The sequence below is a fragment of the Prunus mume genome, linkage group LG1 (genome assembly GCF_029339155.1).
Source record: "Prunus mume cultivar Tortuosa linkage group LG1, ASM2933915v1, whole genome shotgun sequence".
Lineage (NCBI taxonomy): Eukaryota > Viridiplantae > Streptophyta > Magnoliopsida > Rosales > Rosaceae > Prunus > Prunus mume.
In genome coordinates this window covers 31,748,977-31,765,846 of record NC_142698.1, presented here as the reverse complement: position 1 = coordinate 31,765,846, position 16,870 = coordinate 31,748,977, and the positions used below count along the sequence as shown (strand labels likewise).

Sequence of the window (16,870 nt, the reverse complement as noted above, 5' to 3'; positions counted from 1 at the left end):
TCAAATTTTCAACCTTAACAATGTTTGGAAAAATAAAAGGCAGAAAAAAATTGTTTATTCAATTAGGTTTCAAAATAACACTTGTCGTTCTTTCATATCTCCAAAACCATCTACGATTGAGTCAATGCTAAACTTTTCTGCAATTTCCCTTTCGATGTACATAATCAAAGAGTTCCGTGAGAAATTCTTCTTCTAGGTTGTTTCTTCATCTACAAATCAATTACAAAATTTATTAAGGACTTGATTCATAAATTATACCACACCAAAAAAAAAAAAAAAAAATCATATTCTATGCATAGAACATATAAGATACAAAACATATAACTATAAGAATGAAAATTAAAACCCCAATCCTTTTTTATTTGGGAAAAACTCTACTTCCTATTTGATAAAGGAGATTTTTTGAAACTTCATTTGATTGGATGCTTTTATTTTTATTAATATATTGTGGGCTCTAAAATCACTTAATCTTACTATTTTGTGAAGAAATCACTCAGTCTTTTACTTGTAAAGAGAAACACATCTTTTCTTTATTTTGAGGGGGCCACAAGCAATAATTATTATGCATGCTTCCTAAATCAATAGAAAGCGAAGACCAAAAATATTAAATTGTGTCAAAATTTTGGGAGGGCCCAGGCCCCTTCAGGCCTTAATAAGACTCCGTCCCTAGACCCACTAGTGTAGGGATTTGTTGTAATTGTACTCCATGAAAAGTTCTAAGTCCGAGTCCTACCATCATTGTTCTGTGTGAATTTAGTATGTTATCGTCTCTCTCAATAATAATAAAAAATCTTCAAAAAAACATTAATATATATATAAATGTGTTAAAACATTTGCGGACAAGCCGTGTTACAATCACAACAATAATTTTCTTGATATGTTATATTATTATTTTGTGGTAGAATGTGCATCTATTAGGTTGCTTCTCTTTTATACCATGTCGGCTATAGAGCAGCAAAATAAAAGAATTACCCACATGTGCAGTCGTGCGACCTTTGATCTTAGCCAAACGGCCAAGAAATGTATTTGTATACAGTATATTGTTGATCAATTTCCGATCTCAGGTTTTGTAAAGTTTAAAATTTGACTTATTATTTAATTTAAAGATCTGCAGGTCTTCTTTGTAATTTTTTTTTTCAGTAAAGAAAAATACAAGACTTCTGCGAATTATTGTTTCTCTTTCATACCATGCGAATTATTGTTTCTCTTTCATACCATGCGAATTATTGCTACATGGAAGTGGTGGTTCAATTTTGTTTGGTGACTCTGACATTTGTTTGTGACGGCACATGAAAAAGGCTTAGTGGTCCTTAAGGTACACAGAATGTGATATTAGCCATACAATTTTGATCTGCAAATTATGCATGAAACAAGATAGCATGTGTTGTCTAGAAATGTTGAAACAATTTAATTTATTAATTTAATATACGGAAATGAGGATTTGCCAACTTATTACATTGAACATTTTTCTCAAGCTTGTTCAAACATGCAAAACCCTGCGTTCACAATAGTGAAGCCTCCATCTACCAAAAGATTATGCCCACTAACATACTTTGACTCATCACTTCCCAAGTAAAGAGCAGCTTCAGCAATATCTTCTGCCTTAAGAACCCCACCTTTAAGGTTGGAATAAGCACCATGAAGTTTATCATCATCAAGCTTAAAGAACTCCTTCGCTAACGGCGTGGAAACTATATACGGTGACACACAATTCACACGAATACCGTGTTGTCCAAGCTCCACGGCCGTGTTTCTCACCAGCCCTACTAAACCATGCTTTGAACTTGTGTATGCATGTGGTGCGCAACCCCCGATGGTAGAACAAACACTAGCAGTATTGATTATGCTACCTTTTCCAGCTGGGATCATAACGCGAGCTGCATGTTTGATCCCCAAAAACGCACCAACCAGATTTACCCTAATCACTTGCTCAAATTCTGCCTTGTCATTGTCAAGGATGTTGGGTTTTGTCATGCCAACTACACCTGCATTGTTGAACATGATGTCTAGCTTTCCATATTTGTTTGTTGCTGTTTTGACAGCATTTTCGACGTCTTCTTCTTTCGTTACATCGCAATGGACAAACGAAGTGGACGAAGGGCTTAGGTCTCTGCAAACAGATTCAGCCAAGTCGTCTTGCACATCTGCAATCACAACTTTAGCTCCATGTTTTGAGAAGAGTCTTGCAGCGGACTCTCCTATGCCGCTCGCCCTACCAGTGATTACGGCCACTTTACCTTCAAGCCTTCAGTATTTACAGAGCAGTGTGAGTTTCAAAATAAAACATGATAACAATGGCAAATCACTCCTCAAATGGTGAAAGTCTTGTGTTCCACTCAATGTAATTAAGGAAGTTGGATTTAGAACGACAAAGGGGAAACTGAACTTCATATAAAAATTACCAATGAAATAAAATAGAGTTTTAGTCTTCGATCCCTAGTCTCCAATGGTCTCCTTGTAAGATAATTAGCAAATATAGGTTCCTAATTTAATTGTGCTATGATATTCGTCAAAGGTGTAAGGGTTAAATCATAGGTTCATAATTTAATTAACATGGCAAAGAGGCCCTGCCCTTGCACCCCAATTTCAAAAATTCCCCTTCTTGAAGATTAGATTAATTTAGAGTAATTTATACTATCGCTTGTATAAATAAATAAATAAATATATATATATATATATATAACAAAAAGCAAAGAATGGTGAAACATTCAAAATACCATAAAATGTCTTTGGTTAATCCAAACATTAAGAATTAAAATTATTAATTATATGAAGATAATATGGTAAATTCACAAATTTTCATATTAAAAAATTAAAATTAAAAGAATAATCAGATAATGAATCCTATTTTTATGGAATACAACTATCTATTATTTTTTTATTTCTAATAAATTTAGTATTTATTAAAAAAAAAGCCTCCTAAAAATTTTAGCTTAAAATCTAATGATTTTTTTTAACTTACAATTTTTGTAGTTTTTCTATATAAAAATATACATTAAATCATATAAACCGCTCTAATTTATAGCTCCATTAACTAATTTCCAATAAAATTTATCATAAAATAAATACATATTAAATTTCTTGACATCAATCAAATAAGCTTCAGGAATACAAAGTCACAGCCCCATTTGTAGTCGGCCTAACTACTGACTGAGTGTTGTTTTCTGTGGAAAATAACTAATTAGTCACAGCCCCATTTTTTTTTGTTTTTTTTTTGCCAGGAGTCAAAGACCGATTGAAATTAATTAATTCTATTTCCTTTTCCATCTTAAATTCATCCTCTTTTTTTTATTATTATTTTTAAACATAATTAGAATTCAAAAAGAAATTTAGGACACAGCCGTGATAGTTACCAGAGCCATAGTCATGACAACTACGACCATCCTAGACAACAAAAGAAAAAACAAAAAAGAATGCAATCATCTTGTTTTAATTGGGACAAGAGTTAGGATAAAATGAAAATCATAAGATTTTAGGAGGTGTGAAGAGGGAAAAAAAAGGTAAATAGATGCATATATAAATTATAATATACCTTCTTGCAGCAGCAGCAAGTAAAGAGAAATTTCCGATAGCCATCACTCCTTTAAACCTCTATAACAAGAATGTTTGCTTCTTGAGACCTTCACCAAACTCGTTCTAAGCTCTCCTTTGGACTTCCGAGTGTAACTTCGTTGTAGACTAGTAGCTGTATTTATATGGCTTAGTTTGGAGTTGTTGTGCTTTTAAAATTCTAAATGAAAAAGTGTTTGGTAAATGAAGACAAAACTGCTTTTTCCAAAAGTTATTTTTTAATTTTTTTATTACAGATGGTTGTTGACGTTTATAAAATTATCACGAATGATCTTTGAGGTTATTTTGTGACATTAATAGTCATTAACGTTAAGGTTTTTTTTTTTTTTTAATTACAAATGATCCATGCTGTTAGAAATTCTGTTAAGTGTCTGATGTAGAAGATAAGTGGAGTCTACATGTCTAATCACATTATGACATGTGTATTATATAAATAAATAAATAAATATTTTTTTGATGAAAATCCATTAAAATCCATTTAGCCTCTCTCTCTCTCCTTCCTATGCGCTCCCTCTCCCTTTGTTTATTTTCTTGCCTCTACAACCGACCACCCCATGCCCACCCGCAACCCACCCTTCTCCCTTTTGTATATTTTGCAAAATAATCACTTGCACAAGGTAGTTTCACATTTCCTTTTACACAAACATTTATTCAAACAACTTAAAATAATTAAAAACAGAAGGGGGTAGAGGAGGAGAGAAAATACAGAGGGAGAGGGTAGGGGAGTTGGGCTGGGTTGAGGGTGGCAGTGTTAAAAAAAAACAGAGACCATTAAAAGAATCCCAGAGACCATTTTTTCTTGCAGGTGTAGTGGGCAAGAAAGAACAGAGGGAGATTCCCAGGTTGTGGGTTATGATATACAACTATACAAAGATGTAGAAAGATATATGGGTTATATTATTATATTTATTGAAAATGGGTTATATTATTTTGTATGATTATCAACAATACACTCTTTTCTCTACCACAAAGATATAGTTTTATGACTATACATTTTCTCTACCACAAGGAGAGGACAGGGAGGAGAGAGGGGGGGAGAGAGGGGACAGAGGGTGGAAAGCGGGGGCAGAAGGGGAGAGAGACGGAGTAGTGGAAGGGGGATGAAAAGTTGCAGAAAAAAAAAAAATTCATTAAAAAAAATTATTTATTTATTTTTTCATCCACATGTCACAATGTGATTGGATATGTGGGCTCTACTTATCTTTAACAGAATTTCTAATGGCAGGGATTATTTATGATAAAAAGTCATAATGCTAAAGACTATTAATGTCACAAAAAATCCTCAAAAACCATTCGTGACAATTTTATAAACTCAAAGACCATTCGTGATAAAAATTCTTTTCAAAATTGCAGGTCACTGTTTTTAGAAGCACTGAGATTAGGGTGGTTGCGGTTCGAATTTTTACTCAAACCGCAAACCGACCGACTATTTGCGGTTTGGTGATTTTGAAACCACAAACCGACCGCGTTTTGCGGTTTACGCGATAAAGCAAAATGCGATCGATTACCAATTAGCGGTTTAAAACCGCGAGTTCTCAAGCATTCACAAAAATATAAATTCACAACCTAAATAAATAAATACACAACCTCAATTTCTCAAACATATATAAATTCACAATCTCATCAACTTCTCAAGCATTCACAACCTAAGAAAATTAAAGTTACAATTCCAAGCATTCCAATTAAAGTTAAACTTCTCAAGCATTCCAATTCCAAATCCGTTAAAGTTATAAACCAAAAGGAAAATGCAAAGCAAAATGAATTAAAGTTACAACAAAAAAGAAAAATTCAATTCAAAGTTAATTAAAGTTACAAACTAAAAGGAAAATGCAATGCACCAATGTTACAAACTAAAGTTACAAACTCAAGTGTTGGTGGTGAGTGGATTTGAAGAACCCGTTGTGTTGTTTGAGTACCAATGTTATTTACAAATAAAACAACATAGTGTAATACATTTTATTATAAGAAGAAGCATAAATAACATTAGTATAAATAAACTAATTACTTACAAGTTGTCATATGTTCCGTTTCCTTGTAAAATTCAACTTCATCATCCGTGTGGTTATACTTTGCGGTTTGAAGTTTTGAAAATCAAATACAACCGCAAATGCGGTTCGGTTCTTAATACCGCATTGCGGTTTCATTCTGATAAATTGGGTTGGTTTTGCGGTTTTGGTTTTTCGGTTTAAAATGCCACCCTACCTGAGATGCTGCTTTTAAAAGTTGATGCGAATGGAAACATGCGGGGTTCTTTAATGAATATTTCAATATGCCCGTATTGTCCTCGTTTATTTTTAAAATGACGGATTTACCCTCTTCATTTTTCACGATCACCCATTCCTACCTCAGTCCTCTGTAGCTCTCTCTTCCCACTCTCCATTAATCTCTCATTTTTCTCACAGATCTCTTATATCTCCAAATTATTTTTTCGACATTTCAACAAACCCAACCCATCATCCCTACTCACAAACCCAACCCAAACCAGCACCTACACCTACCCAGATCTGTTTTATGGCGTTGGGCAGAGGAGATCTTGAGGTGAGGCGCGGAGGCGGTGGCTGGAGGCTGACGGGACAGAGGATGAAGGGTGTTTTTTTCAAATTTTAGGATGGGGTAGAAAGGGATAGACTGGAGAGGGGATGATGAAAAAAAAAGAAAAGGATATGAGGGAGGATAGGGCATGATAAAATTCAGTATGCAAAGGCACTACCAGGCAGGCATCTCTTGATCGTGATGGGTGGGTGTATGCACTGGGTGGGATAGGGTTTGTGGGTAGAAATGGTGGGATGGTGGCGACTGGGTTGTTGATGTGCCTTTGGGCTGTTGGTTTGTTGAATGAAGAGGCTGAGGAGGGAGAGGATGGAGAAGGGTCGAGAGAAAAAAAAAAAAAAAAATTAAGGAGCGAAAAAGAAAAAGGAGAAAAGGGGCCTTCTCAAATTTTACTTTTATTTTTTTTAGTGTATATTACTAATTTACTATTAAGATTATAAAAAAAAAAATTGTAAATGTATTGTAAAAGAACATAAATATTAAAAAAAATTAATTAAAAAAAACATAAATATCAATTTCAATATCATACCCTTTTTGGTCATTATACACAATCACAGCACTTCTTGAAAAAAGTTACCAAACGTTATAACACTGCTTTTTATACTCACAACATTTTTACAAATATAGATTACCAAATGCTTCACTGCTTCATTTCACAGCTATTTATTCTGACAGCACAACAGAAGCAATTTTATTATTATTTTTTTTGAAAAGCACAAAAATACCAAACTAACCCTAAATTGATTTCAAACAACACATGTAAATTTTATGTAACACGTTATGAATACTTTTCACACCACATGCTTATATTTAGAACTTTCAAACAACACAGGTGAATTTTATGCATCACGTTATAAATACTCTTCACACCACACCAAATGCTTATATTTAGAACTTTCAAACAACACATGTGAATTTTATGCAGCACGTTATGAATACTTTTCACATCATATGCTTACATTTAGAACAATTATTTGTGCTACCGACTACTACTCACACCATATGTGATTGAGCTCAATTATGTTCAATACAATTATAGGATAAATTTTTTATGAGACACTAACGCACGACAACATGACGTTATTATAAACTTACATGTTATTATAATATAAATGAATAACATAATTTAACGTCAAATATATGGGTGAAAACATTTGTGGATTAGTTTAACAACATTACGAGCAGTGTCACATTCACAACAATAATTATCTCGATATGTTTATTAGTATTATTATTGCAGTAGACTGAGCATCTGTTAGATTACAATTACCTTAGTTTTCTTCCCTTTCATACCATATCAGCTATAGGGCAGGAAAATAAAATAATTACCGACGTTGCAGTCGTGGGACCCTTGATTTTAGCCAAAAAACCAAAAAAGGTATTTGTATATGGTTTATCAATTTCCCATCTCGGGTTTTATACATTTTCAAATTTTATTTATTTTATTTAAAGATTCGTAGAGTATCTTCTTTGTAATTTTTGTTTTCATCAAAAAAGGAAAAAAAATACTTGTGTGAATTATTGCTTCTCTGGTTATAAAATAGACAAAGTATGAAAGTACCAGTGAATATTAGGGCGAGATTGTATTTGCTGTTATGGTATTACACTAATAGAATTTCCTCTCTCAAATAAAACTTTCTAACTCTCTGATTTCTCTCACACTTTTTCTCTTCTGATTGATGTGTCTAGCTTCATCAGCTCAGGATTCCTCTTACAGGGAAAATTTACATCTATCGCAAGTGAATTTGATAAGCAATTCACCGGGTGTTGTAAACATTTTCTACACTGCCTTAACTTTAGTCTTTTCACTTTCACCTATAACACACAAAAGTCTTCATTCTAATAGTTGTGGGCCATCCACATATTTACAACATCTCTTTCGTGCCATGCCAGCTATATGGAAGTGGTGGTACAATTTTGTTTAAAGATCCGTAGAGGATCTTCTTTGTAATTTGTTTTTCCCAAGCAAAAACACAAAACAAAAAACAAAAAGAACTGGTGTGAATTAGTGCTTCTCTTTCATACACGGAAATGGAGGTTCAATTTTGTTTAATGTCGAGGTGTGGCATGTGTTTGTGTTAAGAGATATACTTAGGTACAATTAGGATAGGGTATGCGTGTGATGGCACAGAAAAAATGGATTGGTTGTCTTCATTTTAAGGGACAAAAAATTGGTGGTGGTCATTTTAAGGTACACAAATGTGATGTTTAGCCATACAATTTGATCTGCAAATTCTGCATGAAACAATAAACAAGGCTATCAGAATCCTTCAGATATTACCATGATCTCAGACAATGGACTATTTCATCCCTTTCTCCTGGCTTAGTATTACTGCCACTGGAGGAAGCTGCTATGTAATGTGGCAAACATGAATATCACAAGTAACGGTTCGTAAGAGACTATGCGCAAATTATTTATTTTGCCAACTTATTACATTGAACATTTTTCTCAAGCTTGTTCAAACATGCAAAACCCTGCATTCACAATTGTGTAGCCTGCATCTACCAAAAGATTATGCCCACTAACATACTTTGACTCATCACTTCCCAAGTAAAGAGCAGCTTCAGCAATATCTTCTGCCCTAAGAACCCCACCTTTAAGGTTGGAATAAGCACCATGAACTCCATCATCATCAAGCTTAAAGAACTCCTTCGCTAACGGCGTGGGAACTACATACGGTGACATACAATTCACACGAATACCGTGTTGTCCAAGCTCCACGGCCGTGTTTCTTACCAGCCCTACTAAACCATGCTTTGAACTTGTGTATGCATGTGATGCGCAACCCCCGATGGTAGAACAAACACTAGCAGTGTTGATTATGCTACCTTTTCCAGCTGGGATCATAACGCACCAACCAGATTTACCCTAATCACTTCTTTCGTTATGTTTGATCTAGCTCTCCATATTTGTTTGTGGCTGTTTGGACAGCGTTTTCGACATCTTCTTCTTTCGTTACATCGCAATGGACAAACGAAGTGGACGAAGGGCTTAGGTCTCTGCAAACAGATTCAGCCAAGTCGTCTTGCAGATCTGCAATCACAACTTTAGCTCCATGTTTTGAGAAGAGTCTTGCAGTGGACTCTCCTATGCCGCTCGCCCCACCAGTGATTAGGGCCACTTTACCTTCAAGCCTTCAGTATTTACAGAGCAGTGTGAGTTTCAAATCACTCCTCAAATGGTGAAAGTCTTGTGTTCCACTCAATGTAATTAAGGAGTTGGATTTAGAACGACAAAGGGGAAAATGAACTTCATAGGAAAATTTTGAAATAAAATAGAGTTTTAGTCTCCGATCCCTAGTCTCCACTGGTCTTCTTGTAAGATAATTAGCAAATATAGGTTCATAATTTAAATGTGCTATGGTATTCCTCAAAGGTGTAAGGATTAAATCATAAGTTCATAATTTAATTGACACGGCAAAGAGCCCTGCCTTTGGACCCCAAGTTCAAATTCCCTTTCATGAAGATTAGATTAATTAGAGTAATTTAGACTATCACTTGTATAAATACTTGTATAAATATATATATATATATTTATAAATCTCAAAGAGTTTTAATGTAATTAACTTCAATATTTATTTGTCTTTCCTGTACAATATCCTTATGTGACTAGGGCAAAACTAGGAATTTATCAATGGGTGAGCTACCTAAAAATTATAGCTTAAAATCTAATAATTTTTTTTAACTTACAGATTTTGTAGTTTTTCTATAAATAAAAATATATATTAAATCATATAAACTGCTCTAATTCATAGCTCTATTGACCAATTTTCAATAAGATTTATCATAAAATAAATACATATTAAATTTCTTGGTATCAACCAAAATAAGCTTCAGATATACAAAGTGCAAAATATAAATAATTCAATTTCACATATATACATATACATATTAGTTGTAAATACCAAAAAAATAGTTAACATACTGTTTCATTTTTGAAAGTCTCTTCCTACTTGTGAATTTCAATTACTTACTGCGTCGACAATTGTGGATTAAAAGATTTACGAGGAGACCGTCCAATATTAAATAGCTTTTCCCTTTTTTATTCAAAAAAGAATATTTCATTAACACTGTCATGGGCAGCAGAGAACACAAATTGATTTGACCAAAAAAAAAAAAGGGGAGACTTTGAAAAAGACCAAAGGAGAGAGAAATTTTTTAAAAGAAGCCAAAGTAGACAAAATTGCTTATTTATTTTTGGATTTCCTAAGGAATCCTTTACATTTGCATGTCTTTGGTTTGAAAATTGAGAGATTTTTTTGTCTTTTTGAAAAAGTTTTGGCTTTTTCCAAAAGTGAAAATTTTTTGTGGCTAAAACCTAAATTTACTATAAATACATTTCCCGAATCTTATGTGTTGTATTTGATGGTGGGCCATATAGCCTTTTTTTTAACCTTAAAAAACCTTTCGCCCAAAGGCAGCAAACTTCTTGCTGGCGGGCCTTATAAAATAGACCTTTTTTTCCCTTCAAAATCAACTTGGGCTACAGCCCACCATAGTCATTTAGTACACCCTTGGGTCTATTTTATAGATTTTATTTTCATTTATTTTTCATGAAATAAAAATATATAAAACATTCATTTAATATAAAAGTTATAATGAAACAAAGTAAGGACTTCTTTAGAAACTGAAAATGCTTCAAAAATCCAACCACAAAGAGGATTGAAATCAATTAATTATATTTCTTTTTCCATCTTATATCCATCCTCTTTTTATTATTATTTTTTTAAAACATAATTAGAATTCAAAAAGAAATTTAGGACACAGCCATGATAGTTACCAGAGCCATATTCATGACATCTACGAGGTAAATAGATGCATATATAAATTATAATATACCTTCTTGCAGCAGCAGCAAGTAAAGAGAAATTTCCGATAGTCATCACTCCTTTAAACCTCTATAACAAGAATGTTTGCTTCTTGAGACCTTCACCAAACTCGTTCTAAGCTCTCCTTTGGACTTCCGAGTGTAACTTTGTTGTAGATTTGTAGCTGTATTTATAAGGCTTAGTTTGGAGTTCCTGTGGTTTTAAAATTCTAAATGAAAAAGTGTCTGATGCGGAAGATAAGTAGGGCTCACATGTCCAATCACATCATAACGTGAGAATTAAATAAATAAATAAATATTTTTTATTTATGAAAATCCATTAAAAATCCATTTAGCCTCTCTATCTCTCTTTCCCTCTACCCTCTCTCCTCCCTATGCTCTCCCTATGTTTTTTTTCTTGTCCCTACAACCAAACCACCCCATGCCCACCCGCAACCTACCCTTCTCCCTCTGTATATTTTGCAAAATAATTTCTTGCACAAGGAAGTTTCACATTTCCTTTTACACAAACATTTATTCAAACAACTTAAAATAATTAAAAACAAGGGATTCTTCAATCTAAGTCCAAAATCTCTATCCGTTATTGGATTTAGTCCACACCTTTTTAGCTGTAGATTTGGGTCCATTGACTTTTATTAATTTTTTCTTGTATCAATTTATCCTTTGAGGTAAATAAAAAAAGAACATTAATTAAAAATCCAAATTAAAGTATCGATTCTTTCTTTCTAAATGGATTTCATATTTTAAATTTTGAATCCTTCTATTGCCGCCATAACACATCTGTCCCAAAAAAAAAACTTTTCGTCAAGTAAAATACTTTAACAATTAACTATTGCAATATTTACCTAATATATAGATAAAATACAGTTTAAGTCATGAAATTAATGACCCATATATTTTATCTTACAATGAAAATTAAGACCCATAGGCAAGCACCAACATAAAACTGTACCTATCCATAAGGTTGATTTGTGAGGATTCAAGCATATGAACAAATAAAAAAAAGTTCATATAAAACAATGAAAGTAGGAGTATTATTGATGATGTCTTACCAACAAATATTTACCTCATTATTAGGTAAATATGAGATAATATACCTAATTATTAGGTAAATATAAGATAATGTACCTAATTACTAGGTAAATATAAGATAATGTACCTCATTACTAGGTAAATATAAGATAATATACCTAATTATTAGATAGATATTAGATAATGTACCTACTTACTAGGTAAATATAAGATAATATACCTAAATACTAGGTAAATAAAGACAGATTACAAACAACCAACATACATGGAATTGTCGTATCTGGTGTAAGCCTTTTCAGACATCCCACTCAACCTTATCGCTTTTTGCCAATCGAATAGAAGCCCCGACCTATAAGCCATTCAACCCAAAAGAATTACAACCACAAAGACCCAATATCCAACCTTATCACTTTGCATACCTCACCTTGCAAATTATAAGCAACTGATAAATTCCCAGTTAGAAAATCAATCAAACAAGGATTTTGGTTTTGAATGAAACTTACGATGCCGATTATAGAAGAGTCATAGGGTATGTGATAGTTGACTTCTTAGAGAAGTTGGAGGGCTTAATGGGAAAAGAATTTGGCTCCACTGACTTGTTGGTGAAAGTTGCAAAGATTGTGGTTGTGAGAGAGTCCGAATTGATTTAGGGTAGACAATATCATAATTATTATCATAAAAGTTAATTACCTTATTTAATTTTTAGGGGCATGATGGGAATAATTAAGTAATTTTAAAATGAAAAAAATAATATGTAAATATCAAAAAATCAAAAAGGAATGTAATCATATGTGGCACAAAAGTCAAGGGACTTGTATCAACAACAACAACTATGAGGATGGCATCCAAATTCTATTTTCGATTTTGGACTTATTTCGAATTTTTTATAAAAACAAAGGGGAGGTTAAAGGAGGAGAGAAAATACAGAGGGAAAGGCTAGGGGAGTTGGGCGTGGGTTGCAAGTTGATGGTGGCAGTGTTAAAAAAAAACAGAGACCATTAAAAGAATCCCAGAGACCATTTTTTATTATGGGTGGCAGTGCGCAAGAAAACAACAGAGGGAGATTCCTAGGTTGTGGGTTATGATACACAACTATACAAAGATGTTGAAAGATATATGGGTTATATTATTATTTTTATTGAAAATGGGTTATATTATCTTTTATGATATACAACTATACACTCCTTTCTCTACGACGAAGATATAGTTTTATAACTATACATTTTCTCTACAACAAGGAGAGGACAGAGAGGAGAAGGGGAGAGCAAAAGGAGAGAGAGGGGGCAGAGGGTGGAGAGCGAGAGAGATAGAGTAGTGGAAGGGGATGAAAAGTTGCATAAAAAAATGGAATTTTCATGAAAAAAAATTATTTTTTAATTTTTTTTATCCACATGTCACAAGATGATTGGATATGTGGACTCTACTTATCTTCCACGCCACACTTAACAAAATTTCTAACGACATGGACTATTTATGATAAAAAGCCATAACATTAAAAACTATTAATGTCACAAAAAATCCTCAAGAACCATTCGTTACAATTTTGTAAGTCACTAGCAGCAGTTTTTAGAAGCAGCTGATGCTGCTTTTAAAAGTTGATGTGAATGGAAGCATGCAGGGTTCTTTAATGAATATTTCAATATGCCCGTATTGTCCTCGTTTATTTTAGAAAATGACATGATTTACCCTAAGTCTTCTTCTCTTTCATACCATGGAAGCATGCGGTGTTACAGTCACAACAATAATTATCTCGATATGTTTAATTAGAGTGTTGTTATTTCCACCCCCTTGTCTTATTTTTCCACCCACCTTATATTCAAAATTTTAAAGACAAATTACCCTTTGTAAAATGACTTCTAAGGACTTATGAAAAAACTTTTTTTAAAAAACATTTTAAATAAATAAAATTATAATAAAATAAATTTTTTTAAAACAAAAACTCTCTCTCTCCTCTCTCCCTTCACGACATGTTGGCTTTTTCCTTAGAGGTCTTTCATCCTCCACTAGTAAAAAATCACCCTTGCGCGACGAAAAATTATTTGTCGCTCAAAGTTACTTTGCATGACGAAACACAAAACTTCGTCGCTACAAACCTTGTGCGACAAAATTTTGGGCGACGAATTGTTTTTCGTCACGCCAAATCACTTTGCGCAACAAACTTTGCACGACGACAATACATCGTTGCGCAAAGTCTTGAGTGACCAAATTTTGCGCGACGAAAAACTATTCGTTGCGCAAAGTCACTTTGCTCGATGAAAAACAATTGTCGCGCAAAGCACTTTGCGTGACAAAAATAATTCGTTACAATTTGTCCATAAAGTGACTTTGCGCGACAAACAATAAACTTCGTCGCAAAAGTCCAATAAATAAAATAAAAAAATTCTTTTTTTAAAATCTTTTTGTTAGAAAATATATTTTTAAAATTGACGATCGAATTAGTTCATTGTATTCATATAGGGTCAAAGAGTGTAGCTGTAAAAAATTATCAAAATCGGAGTTAAAATAACCGTTGAATCGTGATTTTTCATTTATAACCGTCGAAAAGTTTTGTCTCATTACTTGATCTCTGAATGTTTATTTTTTTCGATCTTTGGCGTATATGATCTCGAAGTATAAACAAACAAGTTTGACAGTTGGATTGTTGAAACTTGTTTCATAGAATGTGTATGCCATCAAAATAATATATTCACTAACAATTAAGAGTTTATTTATACTTTTGTTAAATATAACATAAGATTTTGTGGTATCCACTAGTGTGAATATTTTAAATTGACGATCGAATTATTTCATTGTATTCATATAGGGTCAAGGAGTGTAGCTGTAAAAAATCATTAAAATCGGAGTTAAAATAACTGTTAAATCGTGATTTTTCATTTATAACCGTCGTAAAGTTTTGTCTCGTTACTTGATCTCTGAATGTTTATTTTTTCCGATTTTTGGCGTATATGATCCCAAAGTGTAAACAAACAAGTTTGACGGTTGGATCGCTGAAACTAGTTTCGTAGAATGCATATGCCATGAAAACAATATATTCACTAACAATTAATAGTTTATTTATACTTTTGTTAAATATAACATAAGATTTTGTGGTATCCACTAGTGTGAATATTTTAAATTGATGATCGAATTAGTTCATTGTATTCATATAGGGTCAAGGAGTGTAGCTGTAAAAAATCATCAAAATCGGAGTTAAAATAACCGTTAAATCGTGATTTTTCATTTATAACAGTTGAAATTTTTTGTCCCGTTACTAGGTCTCTGAATGTTTGTTTTTTGCGATTTTTGGGGTATACGATCTTGAAGTATATACAAACAAGTTTGACGGTTGGATCGTTGAATGGTGTGTGTATATGTATATTTATTTACTTATTAAGTAGCTTTAAATTTATTTATTTTGTACGTATAACAATTAAGAAATTGAATAGTATATACATTTATTAAGTAGCTTTAACCTTATTTATATTTTAAATCGTAAAATAAAATAATTTTATTTTTTATTATTCATAGCAATTATTTTTATAAATATCGTGCTACGAACCAATTTTTCGTCTCTCAAAAGTTTGCGCGACCAACAGTTCGCGCAAAACTCTAAAAATTTGGCGGATACCAAAAAATGGGACGCGGGAATTGTTTTAGACTTTGCGTGACCAATATGTATTTTTCGTCGCGCAAAAATTTCAAAATTTTGCGGGTACCAAAAATGGGACGCGGGGATTTTATTTTATTATTATTATTTTTTTGACTTTGCGCGACCAATATACTATTATTTGTTGCGCAAAACTTTGCAACCAATATTCCACTATTAAATCGTCGTAAAACTTGCGACAAATATGTTTCGCACAAAACATTGAGCGACCAATAATCCAATATTTTTCGTCGCAAAGCTTTGTGCGACCAACAATATTGTTCGTCGCGCAAAGTGATACGGTTTTTAAAATGAAAATAACTCCTCCACTATTTTCTCAATGTCTTTCTCTTACCTCTCCTCTCTCTTTCCCTCTCTCCAAATCCCACCATTTCTCTCACACTCACTCCTCTCACTTAATCTCTCATAATCTCTCTCTTCACTATCTCTCACTCTCACTCACTCTCTCATCTCTCTTTTTCACTATCTCTCACTCTCACTCACTCTCTCATCTCTCTGTCACTATCTTTTCTAATTCTCTCACACTCACTTCTCTCTCTCATTCTCGCTCACTCTCAATCTTGCCAAAATGTATATTCTTTCCAAATTTTTAATTTTTTTCATTAATATGTGTTTTTGAAGTTAGTTTTGAGTTTGTGTGGGAGGGATTGGAGTTTGGGTTGGATTTGTGGTATAACAATTTTAGGAGAGATGATTCCCTAAAGTTGAGGATTAGGAAGCTATCAAAACATATCCTCCGCCACTGCCACCACAATACGCTTGTATTAGGATTTTATTATTGTACTTTGTTAATTTATGTGTACATTTTGAATATTATATATATATATTTATTGGATAATTTGATCACTATTTTTCATATGTAATTTTATTTTTAATATGTCAATTTAAATTAAAGTAATTAAAAAATATCATACAATTAAATTAAATTTAAAAAGTAAAAATTTGAAATAATTAATATAATTAAATTAATATCAATTTAAATTAAAGTAACGAAAAAAATCATACAATTAAATTAAATTTAAAAAGTAAAAATTTGAAATAATTAATATAATTAAATTAATATTAAAGAAATAATAAAACAAAAAGTCAAAAACCAAAATATTTCGTAGCGCAAATATTTGCGCGACATTAGTATTCGTTGCGCAAAACTCTAAAAATTTGGGCGGGTACCAAAAATAGGACGAGGAATTTTTTTATTTTTAGTTGCGCAAAACTTTGCACGACCAATGTTTTTCGTGCAAAAC

At 32.7% G+C, this 16,870-nt stretch overlaps 1 protein-coding gene and 1 pseudogene across 2 annotated transcripts; both read right to left on the bottom strand.

Annotated features, from left to right (window-relative positions):
• Positions 1-1,384: 1,384 nt before the first annotated feature.
• Positions 1,385-3,691, bottom strand: LOC103329013 (borneol dehydrogenase, mitochondrial-like). Its single transcript, XM_008231449.2, has 2 exons — positions 3,533-3,691; positions 1,385-2,245 (listed from the first exon to the last, which is right to left on the bottom strand). The coding sequence occupies exons 1-2, from the start codon at positions 3,574-3,576 to the stop codon at positions 1,471-1,473; spliced, it is 819 nt and encodes a 272-aa protein (XP_008229671.2). The 5' UTR covers positions 3,577-3,691; the 3' UTR covers positions 1,385-1,470.
• Positions 3,692-8,507: 4,816 nt separating this feature from the next.
• Positions 8,508-11,115, bottom strand: LOC103329431 (borneol dehydrogenase, mitochondrial-like; annotated as a pseudogene). Its single transcript, XR_016122302.1, has 2 exons — positions 10,960-11,115; positions 8,508-9,255 (listed from the first exon to the last, which is right to left on the bottom strand). The product of XR_016122302.1 is annotated as a borneol dehydrogenase, mitochondrial-like (transcript).
• Positions 11,116-16,870: the final 5,755 nt, after the last annotated feature.

What these genes read in the sequence shown, in the direction of transcription:
- LOC103329013 (XM_008231449.2), bottom strand. Translation starts at nt 3,576, where the DNA reads ATGGCTATCGGAAATTTCTCTTTACTTGCTGCTGCTGCAAGAAG. An exon ending in CTTGCTGCTGCTGCAAGAAG is followed by an intron (nt 2,246 to 3,532) that starts GTATATTATAAT and finishes TAAATACTGAAG; the next exon opens with GCTTGAAGGTAAAGTGGCCG.